Source organism: Pinus tabuliformis, chromosome 7 (assembly GCF_031772625.1).
Source record: "Pinus tabuliformis cultivar Carrire ecotype Pingquan chromosome 7, CPIR1, whole genome shotgun sequence".
NCBI lineage: Eukaryota > Viridiplantae > Streptophyta > Pinopsida > Pinales > Pinaceae > Pinus > Pinus tabuliformis.
Genome location: NC_142293.1, coordinates 2,026,506,608 through 2,026,531,498, shown reverse-complemented (window position 1 = coordinate 2,026,531,498; position 24,891 = coordinate 2,026,506,608). Strand labels below are relative to the sequence as shown.

The window sequence follows — 24,891 nt, the reverse complement described above, 5'->3', positions numbered from 1 at the left end:
TGAAGCCACGTCGTCTATCTATGTCGGAAGCATTGGTGTGTTAAGGCCTTTTATTCTCCAGGTTTTTATGTACTCTTAGACATCAATGCTTGATATATTAAATCCTACATAAAATCTCTGAACAGTCCCATAAATATTGTATTGGGCAATTTTACAAAGTCGCGATTCTAAGTTATTTGGGGCAAGAAAGATGGGTGGAACCTTTTCTTGAGGCGGCTTTCTGAAATGTCACTCGATTTCTTCAAATTTTTCAAAATGACAGCAACTTTTTGCTTTTCGAATCCGATCCCGTTTGGAGAAATGAGGAGCAATGCGGAGATTCGAATTAACGACTTACAAAAAAGGAAAATTTTCTTGTGATTCGAACCGACGACGTATGGGCTCACGTCTGCGTTCAGGAAAAGTGAAATTTCGCCGTGATATCTTGCAAAAACGAACCGACGACGTATGGGCTTTATATCTTGCAGAAACCGACGACGTATGGGCTTTACATCTTGCAGAAACCGACGACGTATGGGCTTCAGTACTTAGTGCATCCTTCAGCTGAGAAAATTGTCTCGGAACCACATTTGTATTGTATGTGAGAAGCTTGGACCAAGCTTATTCGATTTTCAGGTGTAATATCGCCCCGCTGCCGCTAGACTAGTTGTTCTTCATAGCCAATACAGTATGGCATAGGTATACTCCATATCACCCGCTCATCGTCCAAACTATTGTCTAAAAAATCATAAATTGTATGCACAACTTCCTAAAATTTCGATATGAAGGCCAGATAAAACATTGAATCACTCAACAAAATAGATTCAATCACGCACAATGCGTATCACTTGATGGTAAAGTTTTTTTTTTTGAGTGCTGCGAGAAGACATGTACACAGGAGAGAGAATGAAAAGGTTTACAAAGACACTCGTCCTCTGATTTCTAGTTCCACAGTTAATTCGGGGCACAAGATTTTCTAGCAGAATAATATCATCCCATGAATAATATCTACATTCATCATAATCTAGTCAACAAGAATAAAAAAGAAGGAGCGTTACGTCAATAAAGACTGTCAAAATTCCAGGAGTGCAGGTCACGGAGTAGCACGCAGGATAGTGTGTTACATAGAATAATGCAGAGCATCAAACCACTGTAATTTCAGGAGCAAGGATATAACTGATTTGAGCGCACAGCCACCACAGTGAGCGTTGAGAAGTCAAATAATCAAGAGAGGCGTTAGAACAGTTAGCGCAGAGCGACCAGCGGAACCGATGGGAGAGCGACAGGCTGAGCGTTAGACTGAGAATGGCAGAATATATAAAACGCATAGCTGACAAGCGCAGAGATACAGAGATGTCAGTCAGGAGTAGCGTGTTAGCAACAGAAACGTACACAGTGACAGAGATAATGAAGACCACATCAGCGCTATTCAAGGCAGCTCAGACACAGGATTATGGGCAGAGGTGCAGGACTGACATGCACATAACAGGCCACAGAAAAACAAGCGGCTCTGATACCATGTTAAACACACATGGACAACAAACAATATGAAAGATAAATCAGTGAGTTCATTTTTTATTAACAAGAGATGTACATTTATAATACAATGTTGTGACTCTTGGGTTTCAGATCCCAAGGTCTCTTGGACTGCTTAGTCTTTTCGGCTTCCACACTAACCCTTTAGGATTAGGTGTCTAACAGAAAGATCACTGTTTTGATCTTCATCCATGTAAGCACTGTCATAAAACTAGCCATTCTTCACATAGATGCTTCAGCAACAAACACCCTGCAAGAACAAAGATTCATCTTGGATGGATCGCTTCTTGGCAATGGGCATCAACAGCCAAGAAGATATTCCAAACACATGTCAGAACTTGTTCCAGAGTATTGAACAGTCTTGCAGTTGAGTTTTCTCCATCTTCTCACCTTGTATCTGACAGGGGGGGAAATGATGGTCATCTACAAGCTTCAAAGTCACATCAAGCGAGCCTGAGCCACAACCTGCCACACCAGTTTCAGAGTTGTAGACAGAGACAAAGATGCCCCTGAACATGCCTTCAGTTGGCAATCTGGGACACTTCCTCTAGCAGAAGACTCCAGCTTCTTGCCAGTTTTGGAAGAGTTCCAGGAATTGCATTAAGCATTCCAGAGTTGTTGGTTATCCTTAAACCATCACAGGTTGAGACTTCCCTTTTCAGGTTGAAGCTCTCCCTTTTATGCGGGGTGAGACCTTCCTTTCATGGTTGAAGGTTTCCCTCTTTAAAACAATAGGATCACTTCCTCTAGCAGAAGACTCCAGCTTCTTGCCAGTTTTGGAAGAGTTCCGGGAATTGCACTAAGCGTTCCAGTGTTGGTGGTCATCCTTAAACCATTGCCCTTTATACCAACATTTCATAGAGCACATTCAGCCTAGTACTGCCATGCATATTTGCACATTTTGTATTACAGCTCTCTTCTTGGACTCATACATAACCCTTCGGATTAAGGGGGGGAATGTTGGACACCTAATCCTAAATGGGTTAGTGTGGAAGCTGAATAGACTAAGTAGTCCAAGAGACCTTGGGATGTGAAACCCAACGGTCACTACATGTACTATAAATGTAAACCATTTGTTAATAAAATTGTATTGCATGTTTTATCTTTCATATTTTCTGGTTGCTCATGTGTGTTTAACATAAACAGATAAATGCAATAAGTCCAGATCATAGTCTGATCTGTGAATTTTCACATATACTTGGTAAAAATGTGATTTTTGTGAAGCATCTTTATATTGGAGATGTCTTTCTGGGATTGAAAGAAGGCTTTACTTGGAAAAATTGAAGAATTTGTATGTTTATCATTGTTTTTTCTATATTTTGCATGCAAATGAATTTATTCTAGGGTTTCTAAATGTTCCATGACAAAATGCATATAGTTTAATTTATTGGAGATCTTGTTAAAATTTCGCATGTTAAAATTATTCTTTCTTGAAACTTATAGAACTCTTAGGGTGTGTTATCACTTGCCACCTACACCTACCTTTAGTGAGAAAAGCCTTCAACCCCACAAGGTGTTGTTGGTGGAAGGGAACTCAGAGAATGGGCTATCACACTAATTCCAACTCTCTCCATTTGAGCTATTTCCTAGGTTAACTAAGGGGGGTGATCCCTAATGAAAAGTTAAGTTAAAAGATGTAAGTTTCTAGGAGAGTATTATAGTAAAAATTGATTACTTTTAAGGATTTATGAGTAAATATGATGCGAGCAACTTGAAATAACAATGCCAACCATTAACATGAGAAAAACCATAAAACTAGTGCCTTATAAGGAATTTGCTCAACAATTTAAACATATATTTGCTCAAAGTAAAATGAAATGCTCTCAAAAGAGAAAGCAAAGTAACCCTAAATTGTAAACAAAATTTTGTTAGCACAAGATATTGCAAGATAAAAAAAGCTTTTGAGATAATCAACTTTATGAATAAAAAAAACATGTGAAACATATCTTACCAAAACCCAACAATTAGTAATTAACTTGGAAATGTAAAATAAATGAAGTGCTAAACCAAGACATCATTATGCAATTAGACTTGAAGCATGAAAATAAAGCACTTGTTTGAAAGGATTACAATACTTGCTTTTGGAATAGATTTTGCATATGAAAACTCAAACCATCAAAAGACAAGTAAAGTAAATATAATGGGAAGTGCTTTTGGTTAGTTTTATTTATTATTTGTACAACAAGATTACAATCTAATTCTTTAATCCTCGGACCTCACCCTCGTCCAAAAATATGGATCTCACAGTGAAGAGTCAATAGAGGAGTAGAGTGTCCCTAAGATGTTTAATTCAACCAACTTATGTTGGAAGTAAAATTTTAATGAGGTTTGGGGCCTTCCTATACTAAAATGCTTAGATGAAGTGCAAATTGTGTTAATTCCCCAATTTAAAATAATGCTACATGCAAATGCTTCAAAGAGAAATAAGATAGTTGCAAAACTTGAGAGACTAGAATGTAAATGAGCTCATATGTGTTTGCACCATTAAATGGAAAATAGGCAAGTAAAATGGAATAGATTGCTTTAAGCTACAATTGTTTCAAATAAATGATAGTGCTCCAATAGTTTCTATGACATATAACATAAATTGACCAAGTAGTGAAGCATATACTTGAAGAAATTATGAAACAATTAAAACTTGTCAAAGTATGAAGTGTTTACACATAAGATAAGATTTGTTCAAGTTTACAATTTGGAAGCTTATGCATGTGGAAATTTAAATACAAGATTAGTAAAAATTGCATGTGGAGTGAAATGTGTTGATTTTAAGTATGCACAAAATGAAATTAAGTGCTAGAAAACTAAAAAAAACTAGAAGAAAAATTAGTCCACCCACAAGAATCCCTCCTCTAAATGAAGAAGGGGATGCCATGGGAAAAATCCCAAGCTCCCTCAAACAATTTTTTTTATGTTTTATTAGCGCTTAAAGTAGGTAAAAATGCCTCTAAGAGGGCTGCCCACAATATGAGAGAGATCTTTACAAAGATAAGAATTTAACAAAGCTAGACTTTCTCCAAAAAAATATAACAACAAAGTTGAAGATGGAAAAAAACTCTCCAAAAGAGATTCACAAGGCTTGAAGGCCCATGGCCTGATGAGTTTGCAACTCTCTCCCAAGTGCTTATGGCCTCCCTAGAAATCAGTCTTTCGATAGCGTGAGGGTGTCCTGCATACTCACGAGTGAGTAGTTTCCTAAAGCTTTTCCTCAAGCTCCTTGCTGTCCAATGCTCAAGCCTATGGGCTACAAAACACAAAACCAATTGTCAGTGTGAAATTAGGAAAAAGAAACCAAAACTAAATTACAATTTAATATACAAAATACTAGCTCAAATAATGAGAGTGAAACCCCATACTTGCCTAGCTTTGGAAATGACTCTTGAATAGGAGATATAACTTTGAAAAAACTAGAATCATAGAAGTATTTTAAATTTAAATAGATGATCAAGTAGCTATAGAGTAAGAAAACTCCCTTTTGCTCTTCGTTGGATGGAAGACTTGGAGCGAAAAAAACGCTGAGTCTTGGATTGTTGTGACTCTAGGAGTGAGTTGATCTAATTGAGATTTCTCTCACTTTCAGATGGATTCCTGCACACAATACAAAAGATCTTTCCTACATACTTGAACAAGTATTAGTTTGCAAAGGATTAGAGAAATATAATGAATAAGATAGACCAAACATTCCTCCTAAAATGAAATTTCGCGCCTCAGAGATCACCAAGAAAAACGAGCTAATGAGGTTTCTGTTGAATTTTCTAAGTCTATCCGTTAGAAAATTAATCTATATTCTCCTGGTTTATTTCTTCTACTTGTTTAAATTCGAACAAGTTATTTAATAAATTTAAATATCGAAATAAATACAATACAGTCACAACATCTACAGATCATCAACTGAAAGAAAACAAGAACACAAGTGAAACCGTTATTTTTGGACAAATGTCCCCGGAAAAACCCAATGCGGGAAAACCGGTGCAACTATTCAGAGGGTTATATTATTATACAATCTATTTGAGTACAACTGGATGCCTAACCAGCTCACTCGACAGAGAAAAATACACAGCAATAATACCTCTATATTTAGAAATAGGTATTTCAGAAAACCTGTCCCACGAAACCCTCTCCAGCACAACTGAAGCTCAGTGTTGGACCTTCTGGCCTTTGCGTCAGCCTCTTGCTGACCTGCGTTAGCCCCAGGACCCTCTGTGTCAGCCCTCTGAGGCACTGCGCAACCTCTAGGAACCTCTGTGTCACTCCCTTTGCCCTTTGCGTGGATGACACAATCTCTTTGGGATCTGCGCTGCCTTTGCTGGGCTCTGCGTAGCTTAGACTGACTGCTGCTCTCGCTTTATCTACTTCTATGCTGGTCTCCCAGTATTGTCCTTGCCTCTGTGCCTTGTACTCACTGCTGCTCGTTGTTGATCACTGATTCAACTTTGCTTAGCAACCCCACTCTAACAAAATGAATGATTGATCACTCTGGTGTGTTCTCCAACTGACCCTCAAGCTTCCTTTTATACTTTTCTTGTTGGTCCATCAACAATCGAGATAAAATCTCTAATCAATGGCTAAGATTAGATTTGGCTTGATCCATGACTTTTGGAACCTTCTAACCCAGTTTTATATTAATACCCATTAATATTTTATTTTCCTAAGTTTATACTTAGGAACTTCATTAAAAATATAATTATTTTAATATTTCCCAAACCGGGTACAATATGTCCAAACCATTTCTGTGTCTTGGAGATCTCATGTGCTTTAGCTTCTCCACCAATTTTCATGGCTAGAGCACATCCGATGCTACCCCAAATCAACACTCCCTCTTAGCGAGGACTGTGCTCTAGTAATACTCGTCACTGAGCATTACTCTGATTATCTGACACTAGTACTTGTGCTGATGCTAGGCCTCCTTGCCCAACATCCTCTGCATTGCTGCATCCTATACTGTTGCCCATGGCTCTGCCACTGCCACTACTGCATCCATACGTTAGCTCCCTCTACATCTGTGCTACTGCTGGTCCATCCTCCCAACACTACATCTGCACTACATCCCATCTCATCATGTTGCATCGTGCTACTGCACTGCAACTCAATTACTGAGAAGTAAGTAATTGATCCACCCAACTTCTGACATCCCTGTCAGGCTAGAAACACTCTCGATGCTGAAGCCCTCTCTGTTGCTAACAAGTGCTCCCTCTACTGACCTCTATGCTGCTGCAACAAATTCCTACATCTCGCACCGTTGCACACCTCTATGTGCCATCCTGCACTGGTGCAACACTCCCGTGCCTCTCGAACTGTTGTAGCCTGCTAGCCTCGCGCTACCCGGGGACTCCTGCATTGTAGCACTCTCTGTCGCTTCATCCGCATCCGTCTCTATTGACATCCGCCAGTGTTGCTACTCCTCTACGGGGCTCCCGTAGCAAGGTATAATCCAAAAGGTTGGGTACCTCGAGGATCCTGCCCCTCATCCTCTGTAGTCCTCCTGACTACAGCTCGATGTCTCCTCACTTCTTCTCAAGTGGCACATGAGCACTTATGGCACAATCGTCATCCTCCTTGACATCTTTCTCCGCCTTCGCTGGCGTTGCCTTCGAGTCAGAAGCCTCTCCCTTACTCTTCTTCCTCAGACACTGGTTTGCAAAATGATCCAGTTCCCCACAATGGAAGCACTTGACCTTGGAGAGGTCCTTCTTCTTCCTCTTCTTTTGCTTTCCTGCAGATGCTAGAGTTGTATCCTCTTCTTCCTCCTTCTTGATCCTGACCCCTTTGCTGTTACTCCCTGCTTTGGTCAACAGTCTGATCTCTTCTTGAGGAAGAGCCGCCCACATTTCTTCCCAATTCGGAAGACTCGTCCTACCCAATATGCTCTAGACAAATACCTCCCAATCCTCGGAGACTGCGTTAAGTGCGGTCGTCACCATTAATTCCTCATCCGGCGTGGCCCCTATGGAAGTTAGCTGGTCAAAGATCTCTTTCAACCAATCGAGGAAGATATCTATCTGCTCTCCATTCTGCATCTGGTATGCCATTTGTTGATTCTCTAGGAGCATCTTCCTCTGCATGGAAGTATGCTGGTACAATGTCTTCAAAGCGTCCCACATCTCCTTTGTCGTTTCCCTCTCGGCACTATGTGGTACCACATGATCCTTGACCCCATCAAGGATAATGCACTTTGCCTTTGCCAGTGCCTCCTCGTACCTATCATTTTCTAGCGGGTCAACTGGGATAACCATCGTTCTCAAGGTGAAGCCCTTGATGCGATGTCTGTCTAGAATGGACAAGATCCTGGCCTTCCAGAGCACAAAGTTGGACGCTCTGTCTAGCCTGTCTTGATCTCTCAACCCATTCACGACCATCTCGCTGCTCTTCTCTAACGACTCTTCCAATTTTCTCTACTTCCCTCCTAGAAGTCCTTTGTTCGACTCCTGCTGAGTCTTTCTACTTCCCGTATGGAAGTTCTCTTCTGGACTCCCTTTGAGTCTTGATTTCCCTCCTGGAAATCCTTCTGCCAACATCAAGTTTCCCCACTCCGATCGTTTGTGCAACTGCAACACTTATCCGGATTCCTTGGCTAGAAATCCGCCTCGGCATCAACTCCCTCCACCTTGGTCTTGCCCTGTTAGGTACTGTTTTGACCACAGTACCCCACCAACGTCGCTCCACAAACTACCCTCAGCCTCCTATCCCCAACAATTAAAGGATTGAGCCTCTTGGCTCAGCGCAATCCCGACATCGACAAAACAACTCCCTCAGCCAACTCCGTTAGCCCTCCTGGCCTCTGCGTGGCTCTGCGTGAGCCTGTTTCTGCCTTCCTTAGCGTCTGTGCCACCTCTCTTTGGCCCAGATTGATGACGTAGTCCCTCTGCGTTACTCCTTCCTCTGTCGCTTTCTGCAAGGATCAACTCTATCACTTGAGACAACTGAATCTGCTGCAAATGCTCTACTAAGCTAATGCCTTCAGTTTTCGTGTGATCTGCAACCACCCTCTGATACCATGTTGAATTTTCTAAGTCTATTCGTTAGAAAATTAATCTATATTCTGCTGGTTTATTTCTTCTACTTGTTTAAATTCGAACAAGTTATTTAATACATTTAAATATCGAAATAAACACAATAAGTCACAACATCTACAAATCATCAACTGAAAGAAAACAAGCACACAAGTGACGTCGTTATTTTTGGACAAATGTTCTGGAAAAACTCAATGCGGGAAAACAGGTGCAGCTATTCAAAGGGTTATATTATTATGCAGTCTATCTGAGCACACCTGGGTGCCTAACCGGCTCACCCTACAAAGAAAAATACACGGCAACAATACCTCTATATCTGGAAACAGGTATTCAGAAAACCTGTCCCACGAAACCCTCTCCAACATAATTGAAGCTTAGCGTTAGCCCTTCTGGCCTCTGTGTCAGCCCCAGGACCCATTAATATTTTATTTTTCCTAAGTTTAGACTTAGGAACTCCATTAAAAATATTATTATTTAAATATGTCCCAAATCGGGTACAATCTATCCAAACCATTTCTGGGTCTTGGAGATATCATGTGCTTTAGCCTCTCCACCAATTTTCATGGCTAGAGCACATCCGATGCTACCCCCAATCAACAGTGTCAACCCCAATGCTCTTAGTTCCCGAGCACTATGCTGTGTTGGTTTGGTTTTCTGCTCTCCAACAACACCTATAACTGGTACAAGGCTTACATGGACCCGACAAAAGTTTTCTGGCCCAACTAAATATGACAGTTGACACAAAGACTCATTGAGTGGCATTGATTTAATATCGCCAAATGTTCCATCCAATTCAATGATGCAGACATTTGCTAGGCCTTCTTTCCCATCAACAGGAATTCCTGCTAGAGCTATAATCCAATCTCGAATGACATCTGTAATATGTGGAATTACCTCTACAGTCTTTCCTAGGTAGTTTCCCCTTCGTTCATTGTCGATAACAGACTGATATATATTCCCTGTGGTGATATTGTTAGTTAATGTCACATCTAAAACGTGCTCATAGTTACCAAGATCCAAATCAACCTCATTATTTTGATCTACTGCAGCGAAAGCAACAAGAGGAGATGGTACTGAAGACACCTTGGTAATATCATTTTTATTATCAGAAATTGACAAAACCTCTTCTGGTTGGATAATAGAACCGCCCTCAACAAAGGTTGAATATGTGTTTCTTGCATTTTCTTCTTCCTCTTTTCATAATCCACTTTTTCTTTTTCTTCTTCCATGTCTTCCTCTTCATCATCATCAATGTCTTCTTTCTCATTGTTATGATATTGTTCATCTTCCTATTTCTCAAGATAGTCCTCATCCACACCATCTTCATCTGGATCATCATCTTGATCAATATCATTCTCATATTCATCATTATCTATTATATTTTCATTTTTATTATCATCGTTCTGATCAACATCTTTTTTTTCTGCTTCACCTTGTTTCATTTCTTCACTGTTGCTATTATCTTCCTTATTATTGATTTGTTTTCGACATGCTTTACCTTCTGCATATGATTTTTCCAAATGCTGAAATGCTTCTTGAATTTTACTAAATTGCTCCAAGAATTCAGGACATGAATGTAATGGCATATTTTGTGGCGAACAACGTTCAAAGACTCGCATGGTTATATTGTGCGGCATGGCTTCGATACCACTGAAGCAACAAAACTTATAGCTTGTTGACTTAAACGTAAAAATACAAGGTATTTGTAATAATAATTTATTATTATATAAAACTGTACAAGTGATGTAAAATGTTACAATGAGGACCCACATATATATCTAAGCAGGTGTCCTTTCGTGATTGGGACATGCCTTTTCAGTTAACTAATGACTACTTAACATAATCATTACTTGATTATTTAGTATTTACATTTATTTATATTTATTTATGTTTATTTTATTTTATGCAATATATATGTTCGTAACAACTTATCCCTATAATACTACTCTAAATCAATGATATATGCAATATAGCTTGCACACATCAATCCAAGCAAGATGTCAAATATAAACTAATATTAATTCAATATGCAAAATAAATTAAACACAACAACAATAGCATGAAATGAAATCACCTCATAATGCCAAGAGAACACTCGCCAGATAGCCTCAAAGTCTTTGATTATATTAAGAAAATATGCAAGTACAAAATGATAGAGTTTCCTCAAGTCCAATAGTTCATAACATGATACAATATGAGAGCACATAACCTCATTATATAGAGAGTTGGGAGCAAATCCCAATGCAGCGTTGCATGTTGAAACTGAATTTGGATCAAATCTCAAGAAAGAGCAAGTCGAGTTCCAAGTGGAGATGATAGAGACATTAAGGCAAATCGAATTCCTCATTGGCACCCAAGGAAAATCGAATTCTCTATATGGCATAGTAAACATATCCATGAGTGAACCAAAGCAATGAAATAACTCTAGTCGAACCAAGTGCCGCCACTTCAGATGATGATCCCAAAGATGCTCTGCGCAAATCCCTAGGAACTGCGTGATTTCCTCAAGTGAAACTCGTAATCCTCCATGTGAAGTGCTAAGTGTAGAAGCAACTTGAGCTAACAGTGAGAGAAGGCCCCACGAAATCCTTAGTCTAAATATTCCATAGAATATTCCTTCAGTACATGAGTTCCTCTAATAAATTCGATTTTCCACATGTGCAACTGCTGCTTTATCTCTGGGAAATTCGATTTTGCCAAATAATGGTGTATTTATGATGCAGTGTGCTCAGTCATCTTCCACATGTCCGTTGACTCAACTCTTTGACTTAGGATAATTTCCAAGTCATTTCCACGTCACGTCCTCTGGATCATCCTTGGGCATGGAGTCTTTCATATAATCATCAGTTTCCACTCCAGTGGTCAATATGGTGCATCTTCTATATTTAATTTCTTCCCTCACAAAAATGAAAGTTAGGCTTTTAGAAGTGGAAAATTATATTTCCTCCCTTATGCCAATCAAATTTCATCTTCCTATAAGAATTTTCCGTAAAACTCCATTTACCCAAGTTAGATTAGGCATTGACCAAGTTACTAGAGCTTTTGTAAGGCCAATTTTCTTGTAGGGCTATTTTAGGTGGATGTTTGTGGATGAAATTTCAAGTTTTGCCTCTATAATCTGTTTAAATGCAAAATCTTTCTTCTATTGTGGTGAGAGTTCCCTAAGTAGGGCGTATGTCATCCTTCCCAAACTATTTTGTGCCTTAGAAACCCTAGTCCTTAGCCAAGTTTCAATTGGAAGCCTATTTGAGGTTTTTCCCTTTTGCTTTATTGATCTAATCATTAACTAAACCCTTTCTTTAACTTCTATATGTCTAGGTACTCCTTTATCATTGCATAACAATAAATCATATTCAAGTTATCTTTCCTTGGCCTATTTATATCACCTTGAGCCCTCTAATTAGAATATGTTTATACTTTATAGGTGAATACATGGAAGCCTCCCTTGTTGTGAAATTCCACTAAATAGCAAGAGGAAGATTGCTGAGGTGACCGTGGCAATCGTTCCTCATTGTTGCCATAGGGTCGGTCTTTGCCTTGTGAATCCCTTCACAAGGCCTACTAGATTTTGCAGCAACAGGGACCACTAGTGGTTGGGTTTAGGGTTTGCTAGGTAGCTATAAGTAAAGATGTTTTTCTCCTTATGGGGTAGGAATCTAATTGTTATTGTAATCACCCTCTTAGGTGAAGATATGGAGTATATCCTTCTGTAAGGATTACTCTATGGTTTCACCCTACCGTAAGGCTTTTCTAACTTCTAATTAACAAAAGTATTGGAGCATTTCTAGTGTTTCTTTGATACATGGTTTGTGATACATCATAAGCACTATGGATCCTAACACTTTAGTCTTATTATTTTGATTACCACTCAAGACACGTGAATAAAACTTGCTGTCAGTATTGGAAATAATGATGCTCTTTGGAAGAAGCTTTCTGGTGGATAAAATCTGTAAGGGATTCGATAGCAGCAGGTATTCTTAATCAACAATTAGCTGGCACAATTGCTCTCTTGAACTGTAAACAGTATTTCAAGTTGGCATGATTCTTGCTTCTGATGGAATCTTTATATATAATGTCTAGAGCATGTATGAGACTGAACTCTCAAAAATGTCTTTTTTTCTGTGCCACAACTTGAACCTGTTCATTATACTTTTCGCTTATGTTTTATAAGTAATAGTTACTGTATTAATGGTTTTGGCACTATAGAATAGATTTTGTTTTCAAAGCATCCTGAATCTTTCCTTTCTGATTGATGTACATTATATTTCTTGGTATCTACACTAAGGATTTGTAAATTCATGCTCAGAAGTACTGAATAGTGAGTGGCTAGTGTTTTCCCCTTGACATAGGAAGATTAATAGATTAAAGTAATATCGAAATAATTTTTTTTTGCCAGAAAGTGAAAAAGTTCAATGTAACTTGTAAATAAAATGAAACCTATTCATTTCATCCACGTATATTTATTGTTCCTTAATTATGTTTTCTCCAGCTATTTAAATGTTCCTTTTGACCTTTCCAAAGTGGTATTTGTAGCAACTGCAAATAGAGTGCAGCCAATACCTCCAGCACTTTTGGACCGTATGGAAGTGATAGAATTGCCTGGGTATACACCAGCTGAAAAACTAAGAATAGCTATGTGCCATTTAATACCTCGAGTTCTTGACCAACATGGTCTCACATCTCGGTATCTTCAAATTTCAGAGGTATTATACTTTTTCCAATGCTTTTTGGTGTAATTTTTTGCTTCAGTAATGTGAAATGCCACTAATATTAGGCACATCCATTCTTGAAGACCGAATTGTCAGAAATAAACTGGGAATAGAACATGAAGCCAGAATTTCCTTGTAGATGTTTTTGATCTAAAATATCTTATCTGGTTTGTGACTTCTACATATTTTCCAGACAACTGGTTATGTGAATTACTCTTTTACTGCACTGTTACTACATCAAGGTGCATATTTTTTTCTGTTTATCTTCTATTGGGCCCATCCATTTTGTATTAAGGATGAAACCGCATAGTAATCTAATGGGAATTAGAATATAAGTATGGCTATGTGGCTGGGAGGTGATGCGGTTTAGTGTTGAGCAGTGAGGGGTACAACTGCACCCCTAACTGACCGTCATCACTAATCTGCTGCTTCTAGATTTCTAATAGATTTTATCGGAAAAATCTCAGAAACCCCTTCAAGGTCATTCAGGTAACACTGATCTGTTACAAGCCAAATTCCCAGAACTGAAAAAACTTGCAAGCAGAAATCTAAATTGAACAGCAACAGGTGGAGGAATAGTAATCCTTGGTCCAGGTTGTGAAGGGGAGAATAAAGCTCCCTTGGTTTTTGAGGAGGTTGGAGGATGTGTTGAAGTTTCTAAGTTTACTTAGTTTAGAAACCCTTCATGCACTTTTTCTGATTTATTCCTACCTACTTGTTATTTTTCTTTAACAAGATATTTACAAAGTAAATACTGAAAATAAACACCGGTGCATGCTCAACATATTACAGATCAACAACTAAAAGAAACAAGAACAAACACACCACATGACACCATTATTTTTGGACCAATGTCCCCGGAAAACTCCAATGCGGGAAAATTGGTGCAGCTATCTGAGGGTTTTCTTATTAAGCAATATCAGAGTACAATCTGGGTGCCGAAACTGGCCTACCCAACAAAGAATTTCCTTAGCAGCTATACCTCACAGTTTGAGAGAAATCTCCTGGCTGAAATCCCAGAAAATCCTTCTGGCAGCTCTTCAGCACAACACTGCTCCTGTAACCCAAGCGTCTGCCCAATCTAGACTGTCAGCCCATCTCTGTCTCATGCTGGCCCTGCGTCAGCCCTAGGAGGCCCTGCGTCAGCTCTGGGAGCCTCTGTTCAGCTGCACTAGCCCCTCTGGTGCTCTGCGCAACACCTGGTTACCTCTGCATGGACCTACGTGAGCCCTTGCTGGCTTTGCGTCACCCTCCTTCGCTGCTGGGTTGCTCTCCCGGCACAATCACTGCCTTCTCTGTTTCTCTGTACTCAGTGCCCCTCAGCTGCTCTCCCAATCACTGATTCTATCTCTCTTAGCAAACCCCGCTCTAGATAATAGAATGACTGATCATCTAGTGTGTTCTCCAAGTGATCCTCAAGCCTCCTCTTATACATTTCTCATTGACAAATCAACGGCCGAGATTAAGTCCTTAATCAATAGCTAAGATTAGATCTGGCTTGATCCATGATTTTTGGACAAATCTAACATAGTTTTATATTAATTCACATTAATATTTTATTTTCCCTAAGTTTAGAATTAGGGACTCCATTAAAAATATTAATTATTTTAATATCTCCCAAACTGTTTAGAATCTGCCCAAACCCTTTCTGGGTATTGGAAATCTCATGTGCCTTACTAGAGCACATCTGATGTTACCCCAAATCAACACTCCCTCTTAGCGAGGACTGTGTTCTAGCAATACTTCTGACTGAGTATCACTCTGATCATCTGGCATCGGTCCCTGTACTGATGCTAGGCTTGTTGCCCAACATCCTCTGCACTGCTGCATCCTATATTGCTACCCATGGCCCAGCCACTGCCACTGTTGCATCCATACTGCAACTCCCTCTGCATCCGTGCTGCTACCCATGGCCCTGCCACTGCCACTGCTGCATCTGCACTGCAACCCCTCTCATCATGTTGCATCGTGCTGCCCATAGCACTACCACTGCTAACTGTTGCACTGCAACCCAGTTACTGAGAAGTAAGTAGCTGATCTCCCAACTCTTACATCTCCGTCAGGCTAGAAACACTCATGATGCTAAAGCTCCCTCTGTCACTGACAAGTGCTCCCTCTCTGACCTCTGCGCTACTGCAACAACTCCATGCATCTCGCACCGTTGCAACAAGTATGCCATCCTACATTAATGCAACACTCCCGTGCCTCTCGCACTGTTGCAGCCTGCTAGCCTCGTCCTGTCCTGGGAATCCTGCATTGTAGCTCCCTCTATCGCTCCATCCACATCCGTCTCTATAGACATTGCCAGTACTGCTACTCCTCTATGAGGCTCCCATAGCAAGGTCTAATCCAAGAGGCAGGGTACCTTGAGGATCCTGCCCTCATCGCCTGTAGTCCTGACTACAGCTCGATGTCTCCCCACTTCTGCTCAAGTGGTGCGTGTGCACTCATGGCACAGTGATCGTCTGTCAAAACTTCCTTCTCTTCCCGTGCTAGTGTTGCCTTAGAATCGGAAGACTCTCCCTTACTCTTCTTCCTTGGGCACTGGGTTCCATAATGACCCATCTCCCCACAGTGGAAGCACTTGATCTTGGAGAGATCTTTCTTCTTCCGCTTCTCTTGTTTCCCCTCAGATGCTAGGGCCACATCTTCCTCCTCCTGCTGAACTTTGATCCTTTTGCTGCTGCTACATGTCTTTGACTGCCGTTTGATCTCTTCCTAGCGAAGAGCTGCCCACATTTCGTCCCAAGATAGGAGAGTTCCTTTGCCCAAGATACTCTGGACAAACACTTCCCAATCTTCTGAGATAGCATTTAGGGTTGTTCTCACCATAAGCTCCTGATCTGGTGTCTCTCCTGTAGCAGTCAACTGGTCTCGGATCTCATTCAGTCCTCCGAGGAAGGTGCCAACCGATTGACCCTTCTTCATCTAATACGACCTCATCTAGTTCTCAAGCAACATTATTCTCTGCACAGAAGTATGCTGATACAGGTTCTTAAGAGCCTCCCACATCTCAACTACCGTTTCCTTTTAGGCTATATGTGGTACCACATGATCTTTGACCCCGTCAAGAATAATGCACTTGGCCCTTGCCATCGCCTCTTCGTACTTGTCGTTATCATTGGGGTTGACTGGGATAGCTATAACCTTTAAGGCGAAGTTCTTGACACGATTCCCGTCAAGCACTGATAAGATTTTGGCCTTCTAGACTGCGAAGTACGATGCTCCGTCCAGTCTATCTTGGTCTCTTACCTCGTGTAGTGCCATGACGCTCCTCTACTTCCCTCCTAGAAGTTCTCGGTTCGACTCCTCTGAGTCTCTACTTCCCGTCTGGAAGTTCTCTTCTAGACTCCTTCTGAGTCTTGATTTCCCTCCTGGAAATCCTTCTGCCGCTTGTCAAGATGTCCTCTACTTTGATTGTCTTGTGCAACTACACTGCTGATCCAGGTTCCTCGGCTAGAAACCCTCGGTAACAACTCCTCTGGCCCTGCTCTGTCAGGTACTGTTCTGACTATAATACCTCACCAGCTCCACTCTTCAATATTTCTGCAGCCTTCTAGACTCCAGCAAATGCCTCTCTGTGAACTGCGTCAGCTCCTCTCTGCCCCACACTGGCTCTGCTTCACCCCAGATGGGTTTGTGTCAGCCTTGGGATGCTCGCATCAGCCCTCTGGCCTTCTGCGTCAGCAACACTGGCCTCTCTAAGGCTCTGCGCAATTCCTGGCTTCCTCTACGTGGCTCTAGCCGTCTCTGCGTCACACTTCCTTGGCTTCTGCGCTGCTAGAAACAGCTTCTGTCACCTTGAGACAGTTGTTGTCTGCTGTTATTGCTCCGCTCGACTGATGTCTTTTAGTCCTCTTATGATCTGCAATCATGCTCTGATATCATGTTGAAGTTTCTAAGTTTACTTAGTTTAGAAACCCTTCATGCAGTTTTTCTGATTTATTCCTACCCACTTGTTACTTTTCTTTAACAAGTTATTACAAAGTAAATACTGAAAATAAACACCGATGCATGCTCAACATATTACAGATCAACAACTAAAAGAAACAAGAACAAACACACCACATGACACCATTATTTTTGGACCAATGTCCCCGGAAAAACCCAATGCGGGAAAACCGGTGCAACTATCTAAGGGTTTTCTTATTAAGCAATATGAGAGTACAATTTGTGTGCCGAAACTGACCTACCCAACGTAGAATTTCCTTAGCAGCTATACCTCACAGTTTGAGAGAAATCTCTTGGTTGAAACCCCGAAAAATCCTTCCGGCAGCTCTTCAGCACGAAACTGCTCCTGCAACCCGAGCTTCTGCCCAATATAGACTACGTCAGCCCCTCTTTGTCTCACGCTGGAACTGCTTCAGCCCAGGAGGCCCTGCGTCAACTCTGGGAGCCTCTGCGTCAGCTGCGCTGGCCCCTCTGGTGCTCTACGCAACACTTGGCTGCCTCTGGCCCTGCGTGTGCCCTTTCTGGCTTTGCGTCACCTCCTTGGCTGCTGCACTGCTCTCCCGGCACAATCGTTGCCTTCTCTGTTTATCTGTACTCAACGCCCCTAAGCTGCTCTCCCGATCACTGATTCTATCTCTTTTAGCAAACCCCGCTCTAGAGAATAGAATGACTAATCATCTGGTGTGTTCTCCAAGTGACCCTCAAGTCTCCTCTTATACTTTTCTTGTTGACAAATCAACGACCGAGATTAAGTCCCTAATCAACGGCTAAGATTAGATCTGGCTTGGTCCATGACTTTTATACCATTCTAACACAGTTTTATATTAATTCACATTAATATTTTATTTTCCCCAAGTTTAGAATTAGGGACTCCATTAAAAATATTAATTATTTTAATATCTCCCAAACTATTTAGAATCTGCCCAAACCCTTTCTGGGTATTGGAGATCTCATGTGCCTTAGCCTCTCCACCAATTTTCGTGGCTAGAACACATTCGATGCTACCCCAAATCAACAGGATGTCGCCCTAGGAAGGGCCTGGAGCAAAATGAATTACATTATGATTATTCATTTTCAGTCTGTTATAACAGAATCTTGCACTGACGCAGATGTAAGGTCCCAATCACTGAGTTGCTAGCCTTCTGCAACTCAAGATGGCGTCACTTGAAAATACCGTCACTGGAAAATCCCTGAAAAGATGCGTTATGCCGTCACTATGATCTGGAAACTACGTGGATCTGAAAATACCTTTATGTGGATATGTGCTGTCTCAGCTTCACGTTTACACTGCCGGCAAACACCACTCCACTTATGCCGTCAAACACCACGTCTCAGGTATGTCGGCAAACACCACGGATATATACGTCTCAGGTATATACGTCTCAGGTATATACGTATATATATTTCACGTCTCAGGTATGCCGGCAAACACCACGGATATATACGTCTCAGGTATATACGTATATATATATTTCACGTCACGTCTCAGGCATATACGCGTTTGAAAATAAACACGGGTTTGAAATTTGCATCCACGGGTCTGAAATATATATCACGGGTTTCAAATGTATATATGAACAACGTGTTTCAAATATTTATCCACAGAATGAACCACGGGTTTCAAAAATGTATCCACGGGTCTGAGGTATAAATCCACGGGTTTCAAAATGTATATATTGACCACGGTTTTCAAATATGTATCCACAGATCTGAAATATATATCCACAGGTGTCAAATATCTATCCACAAGTTTCAAATTGCACGCGTATCCACAGATATCCACGGGTTTGACAGCAATTGAGACTAAAACCACGATTTTGCCTGCAGATCGAATTTTCAACCCACGACTCCGACTTTCAAAAAAAACAAATGAGTTTTGAGAGAAAACACCTGGATCACGATTGCTGAGGAATTCCACGTTGTGGTCGAGTAGCCGCCAGGCGAAGAAGAAGATAGCCAGATTCACGATTCCAAGCAAACTGGTCAGCCAAAAAAAATTCCGCTCCCACGAAAACGGTCACCGCCACAAAGTTATTTCCTTAATAAAACGATCATGCAAGGGAAGAATCCATTTCTGTATCGAGATGGACGACTGTAAGCTTTTATCACAGCGAGCAAAGCCGAGGCTAAGACTCAGTGAAGGCTGCCTGGCTTACAGAGGGCTCGACCTTAGAAAGGACTCAAGAGATTACGATGCAGAGAGATTTACTGTTCAAGAAATCTCTTAACCTTGCTCCGATACCATAAAACAGTGCGAAACACGCATGTAAAAGAATATCGAATGAATTGATTAACCTGGAGCAAACAACTCAATGATAATACAAAGATATTTACAATAATAGAAACATCAGGTTTCTATGTAGAATATAGAACAAACAGTTTCATCTAAGAAACTGCTAAAAGAATAAAAATAGAAACAGCTAAAAGACTGAGCATTACTAAATAGAGATATATTTTAATACTGCCACACTAGCTCTTCCTCTCACTTTTGGTTGACTCTTCTACAACTCACGGAGACCTTCCCTAAAAGGCTATTACGAATAAAATATATATAAATAATATAAATATAAATAATTGTAATAATGATTAGTTAAACAAAGATGCATGTCTAAGATGACATGACCGCTCATGAAAGGGTGCTTACCTAGCTATATATACAGGACCCTCATTCTCATTTGTATTATCATTCTTACTCACTATGAATAAAATATATATAAATAATTGTAATAATGATTAGTTAATTAATAATTAGTTAAACAAAGAGGCATGTCTAAGATGACATGACCGCTCGTGAAAGGGTGCTTACATAGCTATATATACATGACCCTCATTCTCATTTGTATTATCATTCTTACTCATTCATTTAATATATATTCTTGTATCTCAATGGAGATCCTTATATTCCAAGTCTTTTGGAGTATTTAACTTGAAGAACGAACTTTGTTCGTTCTATTTGGTATCAGAGTCACACTAGCAGATCTTGACCTTTTGGCCATCAACCCTTTGTTAATTCATTGTGTTGAAATTTCTAAGTGTTACCCGTTAGAAATTTTATTTGTATTCTCTGGTTTATTTCTCCTACTTGTTAATTACCAACAAGTTATTTAAACATATAAATATTGAAATAAACACAATACAGCTTCAACCATCTACAGATCAACAACTGAAAGAAATAGTAAACACACAAGTGACACCGTTATTTTTGGACAACTCGTCCCCGGAAAAACCCAACTTGGGAAAACCGGTGTAGCAATTATGAGGGTTATTTTATTATGCAGTCTATTTGAGTACAACTGGGTGCCAAACTGACACACCCGACCGAGAAAATAATCCGGCAGTAATACCTCTCTATTCGGAAGCAGATATTTAGAAAATCTGCCCCACAAAACTCTCTCCAGCAACCTCTGAAGCTCAGTGTCAGCCCAGAACCCTCTGCATCAGCCCTCTGAGGCATTGCGCTGCCTCTACGACCCTCTGCGTCACTCCTGCTGCCCTCTGTGTGGATGACGCAGTCCCTTCTAGATCTGCATGGCTCCCTCTGGCTCAACGTTTGCCTCTCTCTACTTCTGCGCTGGTCTCTTGGCACTTTCTCTGCCTCTCTGTCCAATACCCACTACCCCTCGCTGCAAATTGATCACTGCTTCGACTTTTCTTAGCAAACCCCGCTCTAGAAAATCGAATGACTTATCACTCTGGTGTATTCTCCAACTGATCCTCAAGCCTCCTCTTATACTTTTCCTGTTGGGTCTTCAACGACCGAGATTACATCTCTAATCAATGACTAACATTAGATTTGGCTTGATTTATGTCTTTTGGAACCTTCTAACCTAGTTTTATATTAATACCCATTAATATTTTATTTTTCCTAAGTTTAGACTTATGAACTCCAAAAAAAATATTAATTATTTTAATATCTCCTAAATCGGGTAGAATCTGCCCATACTATTTATGGGTCTCGGACATCTCATGTGCATTAGCCTCTCCACTAATTTTCATGGCTAGAGCACATCCGATGCTACCCTAAATCAACATTCCCTCTTAGCGAGGACTGTGCTCTAGTAATACTCCACACTGAGCATCACTTTGATTATACGGCACCGGTACTTGTGCTGATGTTAAGCCTTCCCGCCCAACATCCTCTGCACTGTTGCATCCTGTACTGCTGCCCATGCCCTTGCCACTGCCGCTGCTACTGCAGCATTCGTATGGCAACTCCCTTTGCATTCGTGCTGCTGCTAGTCCTTTCTCCCAACACTGCATCTGCACTGCAATCCCCTCTCATCATGCTACATTGTGCTACTGCTAACCTTTGTTGCATAGCAACTCAGTTACTGAGAAGTAAGTAACTGACCTGCCCAACTACTGACATCCTTGTCAGGCTAGAAACACTCCCGATGCTGAAGCTCCCTCTGTCGCTATCAAGTGCTCCCTCTACTGCCTCTGCGCTACTACAACAACTCCTTGCCTCTCGCACTGCTGCAAACCTCTCTATGCCATTCTGCATTGTTGGAACCTTCTCTATGCCTCTCGCACTGCTGCAGTCTGCTAGCTTTGCGCTGCCCAGGACTACTGCACTATAGCACTCTCTGTTGCTTCATCCGCATTCGTTTCTACTGACATCCGCCAGTCCTACTACTCCTCACTTCAGGGCTCCCGTAGCAAGGATCTGATCCAAGAGATTGGGTACCTCATGGATCCTGCCTCTCATTGCCTGTAGTCCTTCTGACTACAGCTCGATGTCTCCCCACCTCTTCTCTAGAGGTACATGAGCACTATGGCGCAATTGTCATCCTGCTTTACCTCCTTTTTCACCTTCGCTGGCACTGCCTTGGAGTTAGATGCCTCTCCCTTATTCTTCTTGCTCGGACATTAGTTCGCATAATGCCCTAGTTTCCCACAGTTGAAGCACTTTATCTTGGAGAGGTCCTTTTTCTTCCTCTTCTCTTGCTTCCTCGTAGATGCCAGAGATGCATCCTCTTCCTCTTCCTTCTTGATCCAAACTCCTTTGCTGCTACTTCCCGTCTTGGATGGCCCACAATTCTTCCCAATTTGGAAGATTCACCCTACCTAGAATGCTCTGGATGAATGTCTCCCACTCCTCGGAGACTGCGTTTAGAGCGGTCCTCATCATAAACTCCTGATCCGGCGTGGCTCCTATGAAAGTCAGCTGGTCCTAGATCTCCTTCAATCTATCAAGTGATCTATCTGCTCCCCCTTCTGCATCTGGTATGACTGCAGTTGATTCTCAAGTAACATCTTCCTCTGCACGAAAGTATGCTGGTACAACGTCTTCAAGGCGTCCCCCATTTCCTTTGCCTTCTCCTTCTTGGCAATATGCTGGACCACATGATCCTTGACCCCATCAAGGATGATGCATTTCGCCTTGGACATTGCCTCCTTGTACTTTTCATTGTCAGCCGGGTCAACTGGTATAGCAACTGTTCTCAAAGCGAAGGCGTTGATGTGACGTCTATCTAGAATGTACAGGATTTTGGCCTTCTAGACCACAAAGTTGGATGCCTCGTTCAGCCTGTTCTGATCCCTCAGTCCATTCATGGCCATCTCTTTGCTCTTGCTTTCGACTCCTTTGAGTCTCTACTTCCCTCTGGAAGTTCTCTCTTTGACTCCCTCTGAGTCTCTACTTCCCGTTTGGAAGTTCTCTGCTAGACTCCCTCTGAGTCTCGATCTCCCTCTTGGAAATCCGTTTGCCAACCGTCGAGTCACACCTCTCCGATCTCCTATGCACCTGGAACACTGATCCGGATTCCTTGGCTAGAAATCCGCCTCGGTAGCGACTCCCTCTACCTTGGTTTTTCCCGTTAGGTATTGTTCTGACTTGGCAGCAACATCACCCCACCAGCTTCACTCCTCGCAAACTTCCTACAGCTTCCTAAGCTCGAGGAATCAAAGGGCTGAGCCTCTAGGCTCTATGCAATCCCGACACTGGCTGAAATGCTCCCCTAGCCAACTGCGTCAACCCTCTTGGTCTCTGCGTGGCTCTTCGTGAGCCTTTTCTGCCCTCCTCAGCCTCTGCGTTGACCTCTCTCTAGCCCGAAATGATGATGCAGTCCCTCTGCGTCAACCCTTCTTCGCCGCTTTCTACTAGGAACAACTTCTCTCACTAGGGAGTCGGGACAACTGTTTCTATTGCAAATGGTCTGCTTCAGCTGGTGCCTTCAGCTCTCTAGTGATCTGCAACCATGCTCTGATACCATGTTGAAATTTCTAAGTGTTACTCGTTAGAAATTTTATCTGTATTCTCTGGTTTATTTCTCCTACTTGTTAATTGCCAACAAGTTATTTAAACATATAAATATTGAAATAAACACAATACAATCTCAACCATCTACAGATCAACAGCTGAAAGAAATAACAGACACACAAGTGACACCGTTATTTTTGGACAACTCGTCCACGGAAAAACCCAACTTGGGAAAACCAGTGCAACAATTCTGAGGGTTATTTTATTATGCACTCTATCTGAGTGTAACTGGGTGCCAAACCGGCTCACCCGATAGGCAAAATAAGCTGGCAGTAATACCTCTCTATTCGAAAGCAGATATTCAGAAAATCTGCCCCACAAAACCCTCTCCAACAACCTTTGAAGCTCAGCGTTAGCCCACTTGGCCTCAGCGTTAGCCCGGAATGCTTTGTGTCAACGTTCTGAGGCACTGCGCACAGGGTTGCAGGAATCGCCCCCCCCGGATCCTAACCCGGAACCGCGACCCGTGCGGAATCGTTCCGGAATCTCCAAAAGAAGCGCGATTCCGAATTTGAGGTGGCGCGATTCCTGGTTTTAAAAACGATTCCTGCCATATAGGTTGCGTTGCCCCCGGAATCGCGCTTCGGAAGGCGATTCGGGCAAGAGGTGGCGCCACGCAACCTGCCCGGAAGCGCACGCCACCCGCACGCCACCCGGGCGCAACCCGCACGCAACCCGCGGGGCAGCAAAATAAACATATTTTTTTTTTAATTTCATTTAAAATTTAACTTAACTAAGCATGAGGGGGTGGGTTAGGGTCAGTTTAGGGTGAGTTTAGAAAAGAATAAAGCCCCCATTCTCTTCTCATTTTCTCACTTTGAGTTTATGAGAGTTGGAGAAGAGAAGAGAGGAGAGGAGAAGAGAAGAGAGGAAAGGAGAGGAGAAGAGAGGAGAGCTTGGAGGAGTGAAGAAGGAGGAGCTAGGAGAAGGAGGAGGAGCTTGGAGCAAGAGCTTGGAGGACTTCATCTACAAGAGCTAAAGAGGTAAGTTCAAACCCCAAACTCCCTTGTTTTTTTGAAAAAAAAATTGTATTTTTCTCCTCCCTCTCCTACTCTTTCCCATTGTTTCTACTTGCTCCTTTATTTACAGGTTGTCCACCACCTATATCCATATTCCAAGATGGTGTTCTTTTGGCTTCTATGTATCATTCCACTCTTGGTTTTAATGATGGCAAGGGTGAGGAATAGAGGGGAAGAGGAAGGGGATGAACTTGGTCCTAATAGTAGTGACCGAATGTATGATGAGGAGGAAGGGTTTGAAGAGGAAGGGGATGAACTTGAAGGGGACACTGAAGCACAAGATGGGAAAGGTACATCAAATCCCTTGTGGAACTATGTGACCAAACTTGAAGGGGGAAAGGGTGGTGGATCTTACAAATTTTTGTGCCCTCATGGTTGTCATGGAGGAAAACCATATACGGGTTCATATACCCGTCTGAGGAGGCATC

The 24,891-nt window shown here is 41.7% G+C and overlaps 1 protein-coding gene across 1 annotated transcript in view; it reads left to right on the top strand.

The window, feature by feature from the left end:
• The window catches only part of LON2 (lon protease 2), a 262,278-nt gene that overhangs the window by 69,098 nt on the left and 168,289 nt on the right, over positions 1 to 24,891 (top strand). The window contains 1 exon segment of the mRNA XM_089455421.1: positions 13,012 to 13,225. Coding sequence (XP_089311547.1) covers positions 13,012 to 13,225 — 214 coding nt within the window.